This window comes from Notechis scutatus, chromosome 3, assembly GCF_049901735.1.
Source record: "Notechis scutatus isolate UNSWTSFEM ecotype Mainland chromosome 3, rNotScu1.2, whole genome shotgun sequence".
Taxonomy (NCBI): Eukaryota; Metazoa; Chordata; class Lepidosauria; order Squamata; family Elapidae; genus Notechis; species Notechis scutatus.
Window position 1 is genome coordinate 137,491,716 of NC_142011.1, and position 16,712 is coordinate 137,508,427.

Genomic DNA, 16,712 nt, shown 5'->3' on the forward strand with positions numbered 1-16,712 from the left:
TTATACTATCTCCATCCTTTCAAATTAGCAACTCAAGCTGGCCAAATACACAAGTCCTTATATCTGGAAAATAAATTTCCAGATACACACACATAATTTTGTGCCTGTGTACAAAAACAAAACAAATCTGAGTATGTTTGAGTTGCTGTGTAATTGAATTGGGATAATGATTTAAAAATTAAAATTTAGAAGACTCAGTAATGAACTTGAACAGCAAACTGAATTGTCATGGCCCACAACACTTTCCCCAAGTAACATTAAAAAGGTGAGTTCTTCGTCTTCAACCCTCCCTTTATTTTTATCATATGTTTAACATAACAACGGAAGGCTTTTGGATCATATAAACTTTTATCTGTTAAGCAAGTAACAAACATACCAAGGTACTTGGAAATGACAGATGTAGCAAAAATTAGTTATGAAGCTGTTAAAATCAATGAACAATCGGCACCAATGAAATTGTACGCAACAAAACAAGTTCAATAAAGCAGGGGTCCCCAACCCCCAGTCCGTAGACCAGTATTGGCTTGTGGCGCGTTGAGTATCAGGTTATGTAAGCAGCGGGTGAGCACACAATAAATATTAAACGTTGACATCCTATGTTTAAAAAGATAATGTTGCAAGTGTTTATATTACCACACAGGATTAACCCAAGCGTTTTCTTGTGCAATGTTTAAGAGTATCAAGCATACAACTTAAAAATCTCCATTTGTATTATACAATGTAAGCCCACCTGAGTTGGCAAAGAATAAGCATGAATTAAATTACAGACAATGTTTATAATTGTACCAACACTTTACATCTGTTTTATTTATAGTCAAGGCATAAGGCATGAACAGAAAAAAAAAAACACATCCCAATTTCTCAGCAAGTCATGGGTCCTTCATTTTTCCCGAAGATTTGTTACAGTTAAAATATTCTTCATTGCTCCCATACAGGGAACGTTGGAATATATTAATACAATTCTGCCATCCAGGTACAGTGCTTAATAAAACAGAATGAATACTTCACAAAACTATGCACTCCAGAGCAGAAATTACCATATTTTATTAGGCCAGGTCCCAAGAACTCATGGAAAGAAACCTACCAATTCTTGACTGGTATACTAAATCCAATGGAACAGTCCTATGAAAGCTTAGTTCTCCAATTTAATATAGTCTTCTTCACATAACTAACTATAATTTAAATTGTAAAAAAAAAGTTTTTGTTTATTTAAAGTGTCAGTATGGGCAGACAACTGCATGACTTTTGGAAGCTACAAAATAAGGATTAGATCTGAGGCAGTTGAGCTGTGTTCTACATCAGGGGTCCCCAACCACCGGTCCGCGGACCGGTACCGGTCCGTGGAACAAGTCCTACCGGGCCGCTGGTTTGCTGGGCGCCGCCATCTTTTTGATGAAAAGTGCTTCCGGTGAGCTTTTCCGGTAGAAAGCTCACCGGAAGCACTTTTTCATCAAAAAGATAAGCGGCGCAACGCTCCGTGAGCTTTTCCGGGTAGAAAGCCATTTCTACCCGGAAAGCTCACGAGCGCTGGCGCCACCATCTTTTGATGAAAAAGTGCTTCCAGTGAGGTCACCGGAAGCACTTTTTCATCAAAAAAGATGGCGGCGCCCAGCTAATGCCGGTACCGGGCCGCGCCATAAAAAAGGTTGGGGATACCGGGCCGCGGCGTAAAAAAGGTTGGGGATCACTGTTCTACATCACAGAAACATGTTAACTGTATCTTTGATTTGGTCAGGCAATCTTACATTCTCCAAGGCTTTGAGGGGATGGGGAAGGGAGGGGCAACGGCCGATAATGGCAATCATCTGTGAGAATTGTAGTCCTTGATAACTGAAAGAAACCTAGTTGTTTACTAGTTCTGGATTAAATTTACCATCGAACAAAACCTTGCTAAAGGATTTGTTCAATGCTAAAACGATGTATTTGTGCAGAATTACCAGCAAAAAAGAGCACACCGAAGTTTTACTCTTTCATAAATTCATTTCTGAGGCAACATCTATTATTTCAAATAACAGAAAATAAAAACAGCAGTCTTCTTCATTAGCACTTTTCCTGGAATGATTCATTTATCTCCTTCTTTCACCACTGAAGATTACCATCACTTCAGCATATATCTCTGTGAGGCATAGTCAGACCATACAACTGTGGTCCTATTTAACTACAAATTGTCCGCCTTTTTCATCAGGATTCAGTTCAAAGCATGATTCTACTTCAGTCTGTCTTTTCAGATTTCTCTTTTTCTATCATGCAACGACGAACAATGCTGTCAAAACCTGCTGTAAAAAACAGACTGGCCAAGCGAAAAATGCCTATGAGCATAACCTGTGAGAGAAAGAATCACATTTAATTCAATGTTTTATTTTTTTTAAATGCAAAAATCACCTACTTTATTATATGCAAAGGAAATATGCAATTAGACATCTTTTGCCTAATATGCATTTCACAATTCTTACAGATTAAATCAGGTGTAGAGAAATGAAAGTCCAAGAGCTTAATTTAAATCCCCAAAAGATTATACCACACAAACCCTATATGTCCCTGCATGACTCTTTCACTTATTACCTTTGTTCTCTTGTTCGGATAAAAATGCTTGGCTAACTTACTTGGTTCTGTCCTGTACTTGTTTGTTTATGCAGCAGGACACTGGGATGGATGGCACAATTCTTAAGTGGAGAGGAGAAACCTTAGCCTACCAGACCAAATATTCTACTTTCTTGAATTGAGTGATGGTGTTGCTATTTAAAAAAAAAAAACCTGGTTTTTCCGGTTTGTCGGCCGCGGCGGTAGGGATTCGCGAAGCTGCGCGATCCTGCCGCTAGCCGTTTTGGGGCTTCGACCCGGACGGGTGCGGAGCAAGGCTGCCCTGCAGGGGTAGCTGAAGGTAAGGGGATCCGGAGGAAGGGTTTGGGGTGTTGCAGACCCCTCCCTGGCCGGCAGAACCCCTGTTACCAGGACGGTGCAGCGGCGGTCCGTAATGGCCGCCACAAAGAAGTTGACAGCCGGGCAAGTATGCGCAGGAGGAAGAAGAGAAAGTTATTGAAAGTAAAAGTTCTTCTTGGTCGACCCAGGGCTTTGAGATTTATTTAATTTAATTCCTGGAAAAGATGGTTTTCTGATGATTTCTTCCACAAGAGAAAAAAAGCGGCTGTTTTGAGGTGCTGAAGGAAAGTTTACTCTCCTCCCGACGGAATTAAGCCGGAAGGGAGAGGATAAAGAAAATATATAAATTTGGATCTTGTTGGAGGAGATGCCTTGAAGACTTGAGGACAGAAATACAATCTTAATAAGGCTTTAAAATATAGACTTGGATTCTTTTTTTTTATTTGTTTGATACCACCCCTGGAAGAGGAAGGGGGAATTTTGGCTTGCTTGGATTTATTGAGGATTGTGGATTTTGGGATTGTTTTGCCTTTCTCTCGGAATATTTGGTTGGTCTAAGAAGAAAGAGGAATAAAGAAAAGAAAAGACTTATTTATAATGGCTTTCCTTTTTGAAGACCTGAGGATGAATATGAGCAAACAAAAGCAATCTGCAAAGATGGCATGGAAAAAGCTTTTCTATTTCTAGAAATGGCGCTGGTCAATTACCAACAGACAATGGAACAGATGGAAATGGAAGAAGAACAACAAGGAAGAGACGAAGACGCCATCTTCATTGAATTCCAAAACTTATCTAAGGAAGAAGGAAGGAAGAGAGCAAGGAAAATGAAGGACTTAAGATCTAAAAAAACATTTGAGAAAGAGAAAAATATGATGCAAAGTAAATATAATGATAACAAGCAAGAGAAAAAGGGAATGCAACAGAGAAGGGATCCCAGCAAGGCAGAGGTTAGAAGAAGAAGGGGGTAGGAAGATTTGGTGGGGAAGAAAGAAAGGGGAAAGGCGGAGAAAAGCCTCAAAGCTTTAAAATTGGATGGGAGAAGAGGGATTTTTTTAGAGATAAAGGATGAAATATAATTTTCTGTAAGAAAGATTCTGCTAAGGTACAGAAGATGGTATTGTAACATTTATATTTGAAATAGTAAATTAGAATGCTTTAAGATTTAATAAGAAATTAAAATGTTGAAGTTTTTATTAATGATTGATTTTTAAAATGTAATAAAATATCGAAGGAAAGGAGGATACAATGTATTTAAACATTTTTGGTGGATAGAATGTACCAAGCAGAACCAAATTGGGTATTTGTTATGTTGAATGTTAATTTTACTAACTTAGGGGAGGATAGAAAGGCATCATACTCTGATTAGTGATTTCAGGAGAAATTTTTTCTTTTATTATAAGAAGAGATAGAGGGATAAATGAATGGGCAAAAGATACAATTTAATGATTTAATTAAGATGGATTAGATAAGATAGAAATGTGAAGAGTGATATGTGTTATTATTTTAGCCCATGCAAAGAGAGGTAACTGGGGCCAAGGTACTTTACTAAAAGATTTTTTTATGTTTGTTTGTGTTTGTTTGTGTTTTATGAGAATATTGGGGAAATTATTGTAGAAAAACAGGGAAAGATTCAATATGTAATGATTTGTTTGTTGTTGAAACTTTTAATAAAACTTGTTTTAAAAAAAAAAAAAAAAAAAAAAAACCTCAACTACAGATGAGTACGTATTTTATAAATATGAATTTAATTCAATCAGGAATAAATGGCATGCCTTATCTTTCACTGTAAGCTATGAATTACTACTTGAAAGGGAAGAAAGATTCAAATTAGAGAAAAGCAAAAGGAAGTTTCATGGAACTTTATGAAAAAGATCAACCCTAACCCTATAAATATTGGATTTACCCCCATCATTGACTTCGACCATTACAAAGCATCACAATAATTCCAAAAACGATGTTTCTATCTTGATTTTTGTTTCTTACCGACTCTAGGAGTTCAACAAAGGAAGAAACTGGGGCCATTCCACTAGTCAATATTGTCAGCATGTGACCAATAGCACCAGCAGAACTAGTAAATTTTCCTTGCTGTGGGAAATCATAAAACAAAACAAAACACCAATAGATTATCAAAACAATTCCATCAAAATGATTTATTTTTAGGAAGACTTCAAACAATATAGTGTTAATTTCATGTGAACAACTACGTATTACCTTTATGGGGGCATTTCTATAAAGTAAAATGGTATTGTGTATACATAACCAAGGAAAGTAGATTTATCAGAATAAGCAATTAAGAATGAAGTAAAAATGGAAAGCCTGTTAACTGTAAACTGTACTGTAAAACATGGAAGAACGAACTTTGGGTGAAAGAACAAATAAAATATATACAACAAATAATGCCGTCCCAACTTGATTCTTCTTTTTAAATTTGTATATATCCATTTTGATACCCTTTGGAACATAGTTTTTTAATTAACAATGTAAAGTGCTACATCTCTGATGCTACTCAATATTATAGTATTAAAATATTTAATTTTGATACTAAGAGAGAAAAGTTACTATGTATGGAATCAATTTTCTGAAAAGTATAATTGTTTTGTTTTTCTCCAACTAATAATCCACCCATGTTTGCTTGTCAACCAGGAAAAATGCAGTATTTTACTTACAACAGCATCCTTAACAATAATTTTGGCAACATAGTCAGGTTGGCAGATTGATGACGCTTCTGAAATAAGCTTGGTTTCTAACACCTTAAATAAAAATACAAAGATCATATGTATATAAAAGATAAATGTATTGACAAATCTAGCCATAAAAAATACCCATCTGAAATCTTTCTGCTAAATAAAACAGATGCATCAAGAATGATACAACAATCTTAAACCCTAAAATATATTATTTGTTTTTTGTCGATCCTGAGAGTAAAACTGAAAATAATGAAGTGTTTTATAATGCCCACTGACCATTTCTATAATCTGCACGCAGGGATAATTCCTTTTTTATGACTCAGCAAGCTTTTTATTTCTTTTTTTAAAAGAACTTTTATGTTTGATGATATTTTATTAAATATTACAATTAAAACATAAACTAATATAACTTAAAAAAATAAAACACACAAAAAAGAAATTACAGAAAAAGAAAAAAACAGTTTGTGTATATGTGTATGTATGTAACTCTCTTTTGTAAATGCAATGTAGAAAAGTTAATCTATGTCACTCTTTGGTTTATTACTTGTATATTCTGATTTATTGTTAAGACATCATCTGGTTTCATTTGTAAATCCAGTGTAACATTTTTTTGCATATCACTCTTGTGGTCTGATATTTTAAAAAACACATTTGAATCTCAATCTTGCACAATAAAACCTGTTCCTCTTCTGTAACATTTTTAAATTCCGTTTTTATGGTAGAAGACAATCTTAAAAGTTCTGAGCGCACTGTTCCCAAATATCCTTGAATTCTTCCAAAGTTAAAAGTATTTTGCTTCAATCTGTTTCTGGATTTCTTCTTCTTTTAATTATTAATTTTAGTTGGTTTTTTAAATTCCCTTTAGACTCCAACCTTCAAAATCTTTTCTTTTTTAATCAACAGCATTTTCCCATGGGGAAGATTTCTTATACCTAACTACAAAATCTTCATTTGTTTATATACAATCCACAGGAAGAATGCTTTTCAAAACCTTATTTCAAATCCATTTGGATCCCTAGTCTGTTTGTAACTTTCCAAATTCAAATCACCCCTTTGTTATTTATTCCGAATTTTTTTTCTCACTCCTTAAGCTTGTATTTAATTTTTTTTGCTAAGGATTCATGGAAATGTACCCGGTGCTTTAAAACCTCAATCCCAATAGCTGAAAAGCAGTTAACAAGCAATTTCTGAAAGTGATTAGTATGTGGAAGTGTGTGAACCCAGTGTTCCTTTCCAAGGCACCAAACATGGTTTGAGGAAAAAGATGGGTCATCTCCAATAGCTCTAAATCCTCTTGAGCAGATGTTCCCAACCCCTGGTCTGTGGACTGGCATCAGTCTGCAGCATGCCAGAAACTGGGCCGGGCAAACAAGCGAAGCCCTATCCGCTGGATGCAGGCATCATGTAAAACCACGACCCCCTCCGGTCCGTGGAAAAGCCCCTCTCCATGGAACTGGTCCCTGGTGCCCAAAAGGTTGGGGGCCATTGCTATGGAGATTGCAAGACAATTGAAGAAACAAGAAACAACTGTATGGAACATTTGTGGCCGATTGCAAGTTCTTGACCAGAGGAATTACAGGTAGTCCTTGATTTACAGTATGACTATAATAGAGTCTGGCCTTTACGGTCATTAGTCATGAAAATTGTAAAATGAGTTACCCATGTGATGGACTGATTTCACAATCTTTTTGTGCAGGAGTCATTAAGCAAAATACCATGGTTGTTAAGCAAGCCCATTGTTTGCTATTGTCTCCTGTAGATGATGGTTCCTTCACGTCTTCCTCAGAGGCCTTGAGGGAGTAAGACAGCATTCCTGGCACATCCGGTACTGCTGACCCTGAACTGCCGACAGAACATGCCTCGGCTGGGGAGAGCTCGCAAGCCAATGAGGAAGAGGAGGAGCTACCGGCCTTGGTAGATGCTGGAGTATATAGGACAGAGAGGCGGAGATCTGCCAGATTGATGGGGGAAAGGCCCTGCTCCTCTTAATGGGCTACACTGGGACGGGCTATTTAGCACAGCAGGCAGAGGGAGGCATTGCTGGAAGCAACATGCATGGGGCGTGGCGAGTTGATTGGTTGTGTTTCTGGAACTCTGCAGCTCATGGATGTAATTCAGTTGTGGAGAATGTTTCTATTTCAAACAGATGGTTATCTGTTGGGTGGACTAACTGGCCATTGCCTGAAAGGTTAGTGTGGAGCTTGTTCATGACTGGCTTTCGTTGAAAACGGCCTCATGAACTCCTGGCTTGGACAATTCCCATGATTTCTCCTTGCAAGCCCTGAAACTGGACCACCAGACTTGTTGACAAACCTCATGGAGGCCCCGGACCTTGGAGGAGTTTTGGGCTATTTTTTTTTTTTTGGAACCTACCCAGGCAAAACCTTTATTTCCAAGATTGTTTTAGGTTTGGATGTAAGTTTGTTTTGCTCTTGGTTATCTACTTGGTTGAGAGCCAATTACTGTGCTAAGCTTGCAGCTGGAGGTTAACTGAAAACCTGAAGTTGGGGGAACGGACAGAATAAAGCTCTGCACACCAAATCTGACTCTGTGGGTGAGTGAGGGCAGCACAGCTATGGGGCATTTTTACTGAAACTGGAAGCAAATAGCACTTTTTGGCAAAAACATCTGCAAATGGCTGTAAGTGTGGGCTGGTTGCCAAATGCCCAAATGCAGTAATGGGACTGTGGAAATGGGGAGGGGGAGATCTACTGTAACATTTAATATTCACTAAGTGAGCAGTAATAACTCGAGGACTACTTATATAAAAAGCCAGTCTACTTGCCAGCTCTTCATTCCACTATAATCATTGACTCTCCTGTTCTCCATTTCTTTCCTGAAAGTCCCATGCAGTGAACTTTCAAAACTCAGCAGAATTCAAGTTGTCCTCTCCCTTTTCATGAAAAGCAGTTTGCATTAACTTTCCTTATGCCCATAGAAAACTCCCTCTCATTTAATTAAAGTTGACTGTGGTTTTCTTTGCAATGTAAACAGAATTTGGCGTGCTGTAATAACACCCACTTCAGTTTTCTTCTTACAGATCCTATTTCAAAAGTTATGTAAGTTAGGATCTCGGCTGCCAAACAGAAATCTGAATAACTCAGAGATGAGGTAGAGACAGAGACAGAGACGCCATCTTGAAAAGCACAATCTATTATATAACTGGATACTTGAACATGCATGTACATGCATTCACATGCACACAGATCTGTGCACAACTTCCAGAATGTAGAAGTGTAAGATGGAGGGAGGGAACAGAAATAGCAATCGTGGGCAGCTGGATTGTGAAGGAAAAAAATCGATTCCGCCCACCCCTTCCCCCTTTATTTCCAGTATAACGGCTTGGAGACTAATGGAATATGGCAGTATATAAATAGTGCTAGCAAATAAATCTAAATAAGAAAATGTATGGAACTTCAAAAACTGCATCTCCCCTTCAAATTCTTAAAACCTATCTTACTTTTCAGCAGACCTGAAAGAAAGAAAAGTGGAAGAGTGAGAGGAGTTCAAGACATATACTGTAGCTAAGCAGGCACGTTAGACTGTTTCTTTAAGTGTTTCATTCTCAAAAGGCATTTTGCCAGTTTGCAGTTGGACGCACCAATCCCCATCCAAGTGAACAAAGTGCCTGCATGCTAGGAAGCAGCTACTGTGAGAAGCAATAGGATAGGCTGCAAGCATGAAAGCTAGTAAGAGCTAAGGTGCTGATAAAAATGTTGGTTGATTAGCCCTTCAGAATGATGGAGGAAGCTGGATTCTCAGGCCTTCTCTTTCTGGGGGCCTTATTCCAATCCCCCTGCATTCCATCTTTAGCAGGCAGAACATGCCTCCTGGATACAGGCAGTCGTCAACGTATGACCACAGTTGAGTCTAAAATTGTTGCTGCTAAGTGAGACATTTGTTAAGTGAGTTTTGCCCCATTTTACAATCTTTCTTGTTACAAAAGGTGAAGACATGACCCCGGGACAATGCAACCGTCATGAGTCAGTTGTCAAATGTCTGAATTGTGGTCAGGCGACCACAGGGATGCTATAATGGTTGTAAATGTGAAAAATGGTCCTAACTCACTTTTTCTCAATGCCGTTGTAGATTTGAATAGTCACCAAATGAACCGTTTAAGTCAAGGACTACTTGCATTGAAGCACAGGTAGTCCTCGACTTACAACAGTTCATTCAGTGACCATTCAAAGTTACAATGGCTCTGAAGAAAGTGTCTTATGACCATTTCTCACACTTAGGACCACTGCAGCATCCCCATGGTCACGTGATTTACATTCAAATGCTTGGAAACTGACTCACCTTTATGATGGTTGCAGTGTCCTGATGTCATGGATCAACCTCTGCAGTCTTCCTGCAAATAAAGTCAATGGGAAACCAGACTGACTTAACAACCATGTTATTAGTTTAACAACTGCAAGGATTCAGTTCACAAATGTGACAAGAAAAGTCCCAACATGGGGAAAAATCCACTTAACAAATTTTTCATTAGGAACAAAAATTTTGGGCTTAATTTTGCTTGTTAAGTCAAGGACAACCTGCATATAGAAGCAAAATACTATATCCTACTAGTCTGAACTTTCTTACCCTACACCAACTATACTGTTACTGCAGCATGATTAGACATTGCAAGCATGATAGGTTTGGCTAGGCTCAATATGTTAAAAAATAATCTACCTGTGTACATGTGTCATATAAAATCAATAAAGAGCAGAACAAAGTGTTCAGGCTACAATATTGTGAGGCAGTCCACTTAACCTCAGAAAGCTGGCCTGACTGTGGTCACGTTTCCACTGGGGATACTGAGGAGACATTTACTGCCTTAGTACCTCCCTTTGCTGCAGAGCTTGGATGCAGAAAGTGCTTCTTGTCCTTCCGTTCCATTTTGTTATTGTTTTTCCTTTCTCTCATTTGTGTAGCTCTGGGAGAAGAGAGAATGATATACCTGCGCTAGAAGTCTCTGCTAGAAATCTTTGTAGGTCATCATCACTTGATTAGCAATCTCTATTCACTGGATGCAATACTGTTGAAGACCATTACAACATATTTTTACTTGAAGTCAAAAGAGTCATCAAACTATATGTACCAATAACAACTCCCAAAACCAGAAAAAACAGATTACCCATAACAATAAGGAAGCTTCAATCAAAAAAAAAAAAAGATCACTTTGGCGGAAAAACAAATCTGGTCACTTTGCCAACTTCAAAAGCTAATACAAAAATTTATGCCACCAGATAAAGACTGAATACACCAATTATCACATTAAACAAGAGAAAAACCTTCTACACACCAATTCCACCTGTGCTTTCTACAATTTTATAAACAACAAACTAAAAGACTCAAGATCCATCCCACCCCTGAAAGGACCTAATGGTAAAGACTACAATAATGACACCATCAAAGCCAACCTCTTTAACACATTCTTTGGCTCAATATTTGTAAACAGCAATGCATCATGCCCAGTATTTCCTAGTAGAACCACAGACAACTACAATGATCTAATACATATCGATTTTACAGAAGACAATGTTGAAAAAGCACTACGCAATCTAAAACCATCTCTATCTATTGGACCGGACGGAATATGTGCCTACTTCTTAAAAAAGCTATGCACTGCCATAGCCAAACTTTAAGCATAATCTCTGAAAAATCTTTCAGGACCAGCTCCTTGCCTAACCTATGGTCACAAGCCACGGTCATCACCATCTTCAAAAAGGGAGACCCCAGCCTAGTTGAAAATTACAGACCAATTCCCTCATGCTGCGTCACCTGTAAAGTCATGGAATCAATTATTAACCAATCCATTATCCTCCACTTAGAGACAAACAACCTACTCTCCAATAAACAATTTGGTTTCAGAAAAAAACTATCCTGTAATCTGCAACTCTTACACTGTAAAAACATATGGACTACTCAACTCAATCAGGGCAAAGCAATAGATACATAGACTTCTGTAAAGCCTTCGATTCAGTGGTACACGACAAACTACTATTAAAACAAAAATCTTATGGTATCTCTGGACAACTGCATTCCTGTCAAACAGACAACAAATGGTCAAAATTGGGAGTGTCTTATCAAATTCTGTACCTGTCAACAGTGGTGTACCCCAAGGCAGTGTTCTAGGACCAACTCTCTTCATACTCTACATAAATGACCTCTGTGATCATATTAAGAGCAACTGCGTTCTCTTCGCTGATGATGTAAAGCTATTCAACACCACAGACAATACTGCTACCCTTCAAAAAGACCTTGACTATGTATCAGAATGGTCAAACAAATGGCAACTTCAAATCTCAACGAATAAATGCTCTGTCTTACATATTGGCAAAAAAATCAGAAAATAAAATACAAGCTGAATAGTCAAGACCTTGTTGATGATCCAAACTCCATCAAGGACCTTGGAATACTCATCTCTAATAATCTAAGTGCTAGAGCCCACTGTAACTACATAGCCAAAAAGGCATTAAGAGTTGTTAACCTAATCCTACGTAGCTTTTTCTCTGGTAATATCACACTACTAACTAGGGCATACAAAATATTTGCTAGACCAATACTCGAATACAGCTCATCAGTCTGGAACCCACATCACGTATCTGATATTAACAGTTGAGAAAGTCCAGAAATATTTCACAAGAAGAGTTCTCCACTCCTCTACTCGTTGCAGAATACCTTATGCCACCAGACTTGAAACTCTAGACCTAGAAAACCTAGAACTACGCCGTCTTCGGTCCTATCTTAGTATAGTCTATAAAATCATACATTGCAATGTCCTACCTGTCAATGAATATTTCAGCTTCAACCATAACAAGAGCACACAATAGATACAAACTCAAGGTTAACCGCACCAAACTTGATTGCAGGAAATACAACTTTAGCAACAGAGTGGTCAATGTCTGGAATACTTTACCTGACTCTGTGGTTTCTTCCCCAAACCCCAAAAACTTTAACCTTAGACTGTCTACTATTGACCTCACTCCTTTCCTAAGATGTCTGTAGGGGGCGTGCATAAGCGCATCAACGTGCCTACCATCCCTGTCCTATTGTTTCTTTTATTTTTCTTATATGTATTCATTTCATATATTCATAACTATGTTTATCCTTATGATTATCATCTTGTAAGCGATTGACAAATCAAATAAATCAAATAAAAATTAATAGTTTCCCTTTTTAAAAAAATGTAAGTTTTATTCATTTTTTAATTTGCTTCACTTTTCTGTAAGTTTTTGTTGCTCTTAAATATGGCTATAGTGGCCTCCGATTTTGTGATTATTATATATTATCTTCAGTTTAAGTTTTTCTTATCTAAATTTATTTTGTTAAATAATATGAAGCTTCAATTAGAATATTGTTTATAACTAAATACAATCATATATTTTCTTTTTTAAAATACATAGGCTTTTGTAAATCAAGAATGTTAAAGGGTCAAGAATTAGATATAGAAGAAATATTTTTTTTAAAAACTTCTAAAAGGTAGGATTTTTTTTGTTGTTGCAAGAAACTCATTTTTTTCTGATGAAAAATATTTTGGGTTAGATTTTGGAACAGAGATACACATTCAAATTCATGGTAGGACAGATACTTGCAGTTATTATACCGTTGTGGTGCTAATAATGGGAAAAATTGGAATGTTCACTGTCTAATTAGAGATAAACCCAATATTTAATATAATCATTTTGCAAATGTTTTTACTTGCAAGTAAACCAAATACCTGTGGATACAGGATTTTACTTTTGTTGTAGATCAGAATAAAATAAATACAAGTTATCAGAGCTGTGGTCAACGTTGTGTACATAATAAGAGTTGTTATGAAACATAAAATGAGTTTGGACGAAACATGTTGATGTGTATATCTGGAATTTGATTGAAAGAAACTAAGAAGTTACCTTGTTCTGACATTCTTCTGCAAAGCCAGGTGTGTCTGTATCTGGAGGATAGGCAATGGTCACATATATATTATATGGCTTTAGCTGTTGAGAAAAACACTCTGTTTATGTTATAGTTGTCTGAGAGTTCCATGCTAATTAATCTTACCTAAAAATAGATGATGAGATGGAAGAAAAGGCATAACTTGCCCTATAGTTGCCAAGTTATACTCCATAAGTACTGCTCAGCCTGCACTCTGTACAATTATTTCATAATTTATTCTAATAGATATTTGTTGCTACCAATTAAATCAATGATTCAAGTAAGATATATTACTGGGGCTATATAACATATAAATCCCAGTAAAATCTGGGATATTTACTGCAAGTTATAAAATAAAACAGTAAAACTATGAACTTAAGAGTTGAACATGAACCATAATTTCAACCTTCCAATGTTCTGCTTGTGTTTTTTAAAGATGTCAAATTGTATTATTTTATCATAAGAAGTGATGCTGAGTTATGAGGATATAGTTATTCATTTATATGCTGCAAAAAGGAAAAAAAACTTACTTTTGAACCTGGACATATCTATTTGAATACATCTACACAACAGGGAAAGTTTATTTTCATGCCATTAACAACAACTACTTTGGAAAAGTATCATTATTCTGTTGCCAGACTGAGACAACTAGCATTGCCATGGAATGCATAGAATGCAAGAGATGTAATTTATCAATATTGTGTTGAATGAATTACATGGTATTTGAGAAATATTTAATAAATAGGAGAGTTGCTGACTTTGTAAAGATCAGAGAGGGGCTTAGAGAGAACCACAGAGCACTAAAAAGCAGTATACAAGTCTAAGTGCTACTGCTATAACAATTTAGGACTATTATCTTTAAGTACCATAGATATTGGTGGTGAAAGATAATCATACCTCCATAAGTAAAGATTCAGCTAATCCTCTAAGAGCATATTTTGTTGCAGAATAAGCTGAATATCCATAAACACCAACTTGTCCAGCCTGAGATGAGACAAACACAATCCTCCCCATTCTTCTCTCCTTCATTTTACCAACCACTACACGAGTTGGGTAAACACTACCCAGATAGTTGATAGCCATTAATTGCTGTAGATAAACATACATTAGTGTCAGCTGCTTTCATAACAAAATAAGCACAGGTTGCATTAATGCATAGGTAGATTAAAACAGGTATGCTGGTAGCCTGTAACTTCACATTTAGGTTTTAGCAAACTTAATCCAAATTACATAGTAGCATAATCCAATGCAAAACCTATAATAAAAAACTTACAAAATATTGCTCCATGCAATGTGCTGAGTTTATAAACTTATAAAATACTCCATGGTGTGTGTTGCCCTCAGTTCTATAGCCACTTTGATATCAAATGGGATATATGTTCTTGGGTTTTCTGCCAAGAGGAAGAAGCTTTCAAGAAAGCACTTGAAAGTGTAGCTCTGGAAAGCCACTATTAGTCAGTTTCCCATGTTTATTACTACAGTTATAAGCAACCTAACTTCATTCCCAACAATAGGTATTGCATTACCAATTGAAGCAATGAGAAACTACTATAAAACTATTCAGTATCTACCTGGTCCCCTCTTCTAAAAATGACAGTTATATATTCTCTTAATTAATACCCCACACATCCACAAAAATTTTTCAACAATTGGTTCCATGTTGAAACACTTTACACATAAAAATATTCAAGAATATTTATTAGGTTATAATGTAAGTAGGAAAGATTCAATATAAGTAGTAACAATAGAACAAATCTCAGGTATACTTTATATCAGGCGTGTCCAACCTTTTGATTTGCCTAGGCTGTACAGAGTAAAGAGGAATTGTCTTGGGCCAGATAGAAAATATACCATATAGTTCAGGGTTCCCCAATCCCAGGCCGTGGCCCACTACCTGGCCTTGAGTCTTATGGAACCACGCTGCAGAAATGATGGGCGACCACGCGTGCATGCACATCCCCACCTGCACAAGCAGTGGGCAACCGCATGTGCATCACCACCTGCGTAAGTAGTGTATCATGCCCAAATCAGAATCTGATTTGGAGGGGGAGACCGAGCAGCTGACAGGGAGTGAGAGTGTCACTCCGTTAGCTGTGAAAGACACTGGGGAAGGGCAAAGGCCGGCTGGGCAAAGCAGGGGAGAGGTAGAGCAAGGGAGAGAGAATTCGGAGGAAGACCCAGGCCCACCCCCTCTTCATCCTAGGGCATGCAGGGAGGAACGGAGAAGGGAGCAATGTGAGTTGCATGGCTTATGGGGGAGGAAAGGGCCCTGATTCCCTTCTATAGCTGCAGCTGAGAATGCCGTGTTTAAAAAGGGAAGTTGCGCACAGCAAAGTTGTTGGGAGCAAATTGTGAATTATCTGGTATCGAGACTTATCTGGGTTCCTGGCGTTTTCCCAACTCTGTGTGTTTTGCTAGCCTTTCAAGTCTGCAATTCCTTCTCCTGCCCTGTCAAGTTAATTACTGTAGCGTGGTTTGTGTGGATTTTTATTTACAGTTTGTATGTACTTTGTTTTTGGACTGAATTTCCTCCACTTCAAGACTGTTCTTGGGAGAGTTTTTTCTCTAGCTGAAGGTAACCTGGACATTAGGAGCAAAGTTGGAGGTACTAAAGGGACTCTTCTTATTTATGTGACTGTGTTGCCTTTGTGCCATGCCTTGGGTTATCACAGTGGCTGACCGTGTGCACATCCCCACTCGCATGAGCAACCATGTGCGTGCCTGCTGCTCACACAAATGGAGCTGCATGCGCATGGGACCATCCTCTCTCTCCCTCCCCCGTCAGACTGCAAAGCCAAAAAGGTTGGAGAACTCTGATATAGTTAACATATATAAATGCACAACATCATGTTAAAAGTTTACAATTCTATAGGGCTCATTACTAGCTAATAATCCAGGGCCACATGCTATCCTCCACAGGCCACAGTTGGACATGCCTGCTTTATATAGATTAACATTCAATATTTTATTTTGTATAATTTTGGTACAGATGCATTTATATAAGTTGTCCTTTAAAAGTTTTAATTTTTAGTAACTTCACTTCCACATAAGATATAAATGATCAATCTAATGCAACAGAAAAGGATTTATTTAAGACTTAAGCTAGGACTACCTACCTCAAACCTACAGATATCGATTTCTTCAAACCTTCCAGTTATTGATGTTCCAGCACAATTAACAAGCATGTCAACAGGACCCAACCTTTCTTGAGCCTAAGAGATATTGGTGTCACAAATTATATGC

The 16,712-nt window shown here is 37.5% G+C and overlaps 1 protein-coding gene across 1 annotated transcript in view; it reads right to left on the reverse strand.

Annotated features, from left to right (window-relative positions):
* Positions 1 to 1,703: 1,703 nt before the first annotated feature.
* Positions 1,704 to 16,712, reverse strand: part of KDSR (3-ketodihydrosphingosine reductase) — a 28,513-nt gene continuing 13,504 nt past the window's right edge. Inside the window, exons 5-10 of the mRNA XM_026675369.2 lie at positions 16,586 to 16,681; positions 14,367 to 14,558; positions 13,448 to 13,531; positions 5,547 to 5,630; positions 4,864 to 4,965; positions 1,704 to 2,322 (exon numbers count right to left, since the gene is read on the reverse strand). Coding sequence (XP_026531154.1) covers positions 2,212 to 2,322; positions 4,864 to 4,965; positions 5,547 to 5,630; positions 13,448 to 13,531; positions 14,367 to 14,558; positions 16,586 to 16,681 — 669 coding nt within the window. The 3' untranslated portion in view covers positions 1,704 to 2,211. The remainder of the gene's footprint in view (positions 2,323 to 4,863; positions 4,966 to 5,546; positions 5,631 to 13,447; positions 13,532 to 14,366; positions 14,559 to 16,585; positions 16,682 to 16,712) is intronic.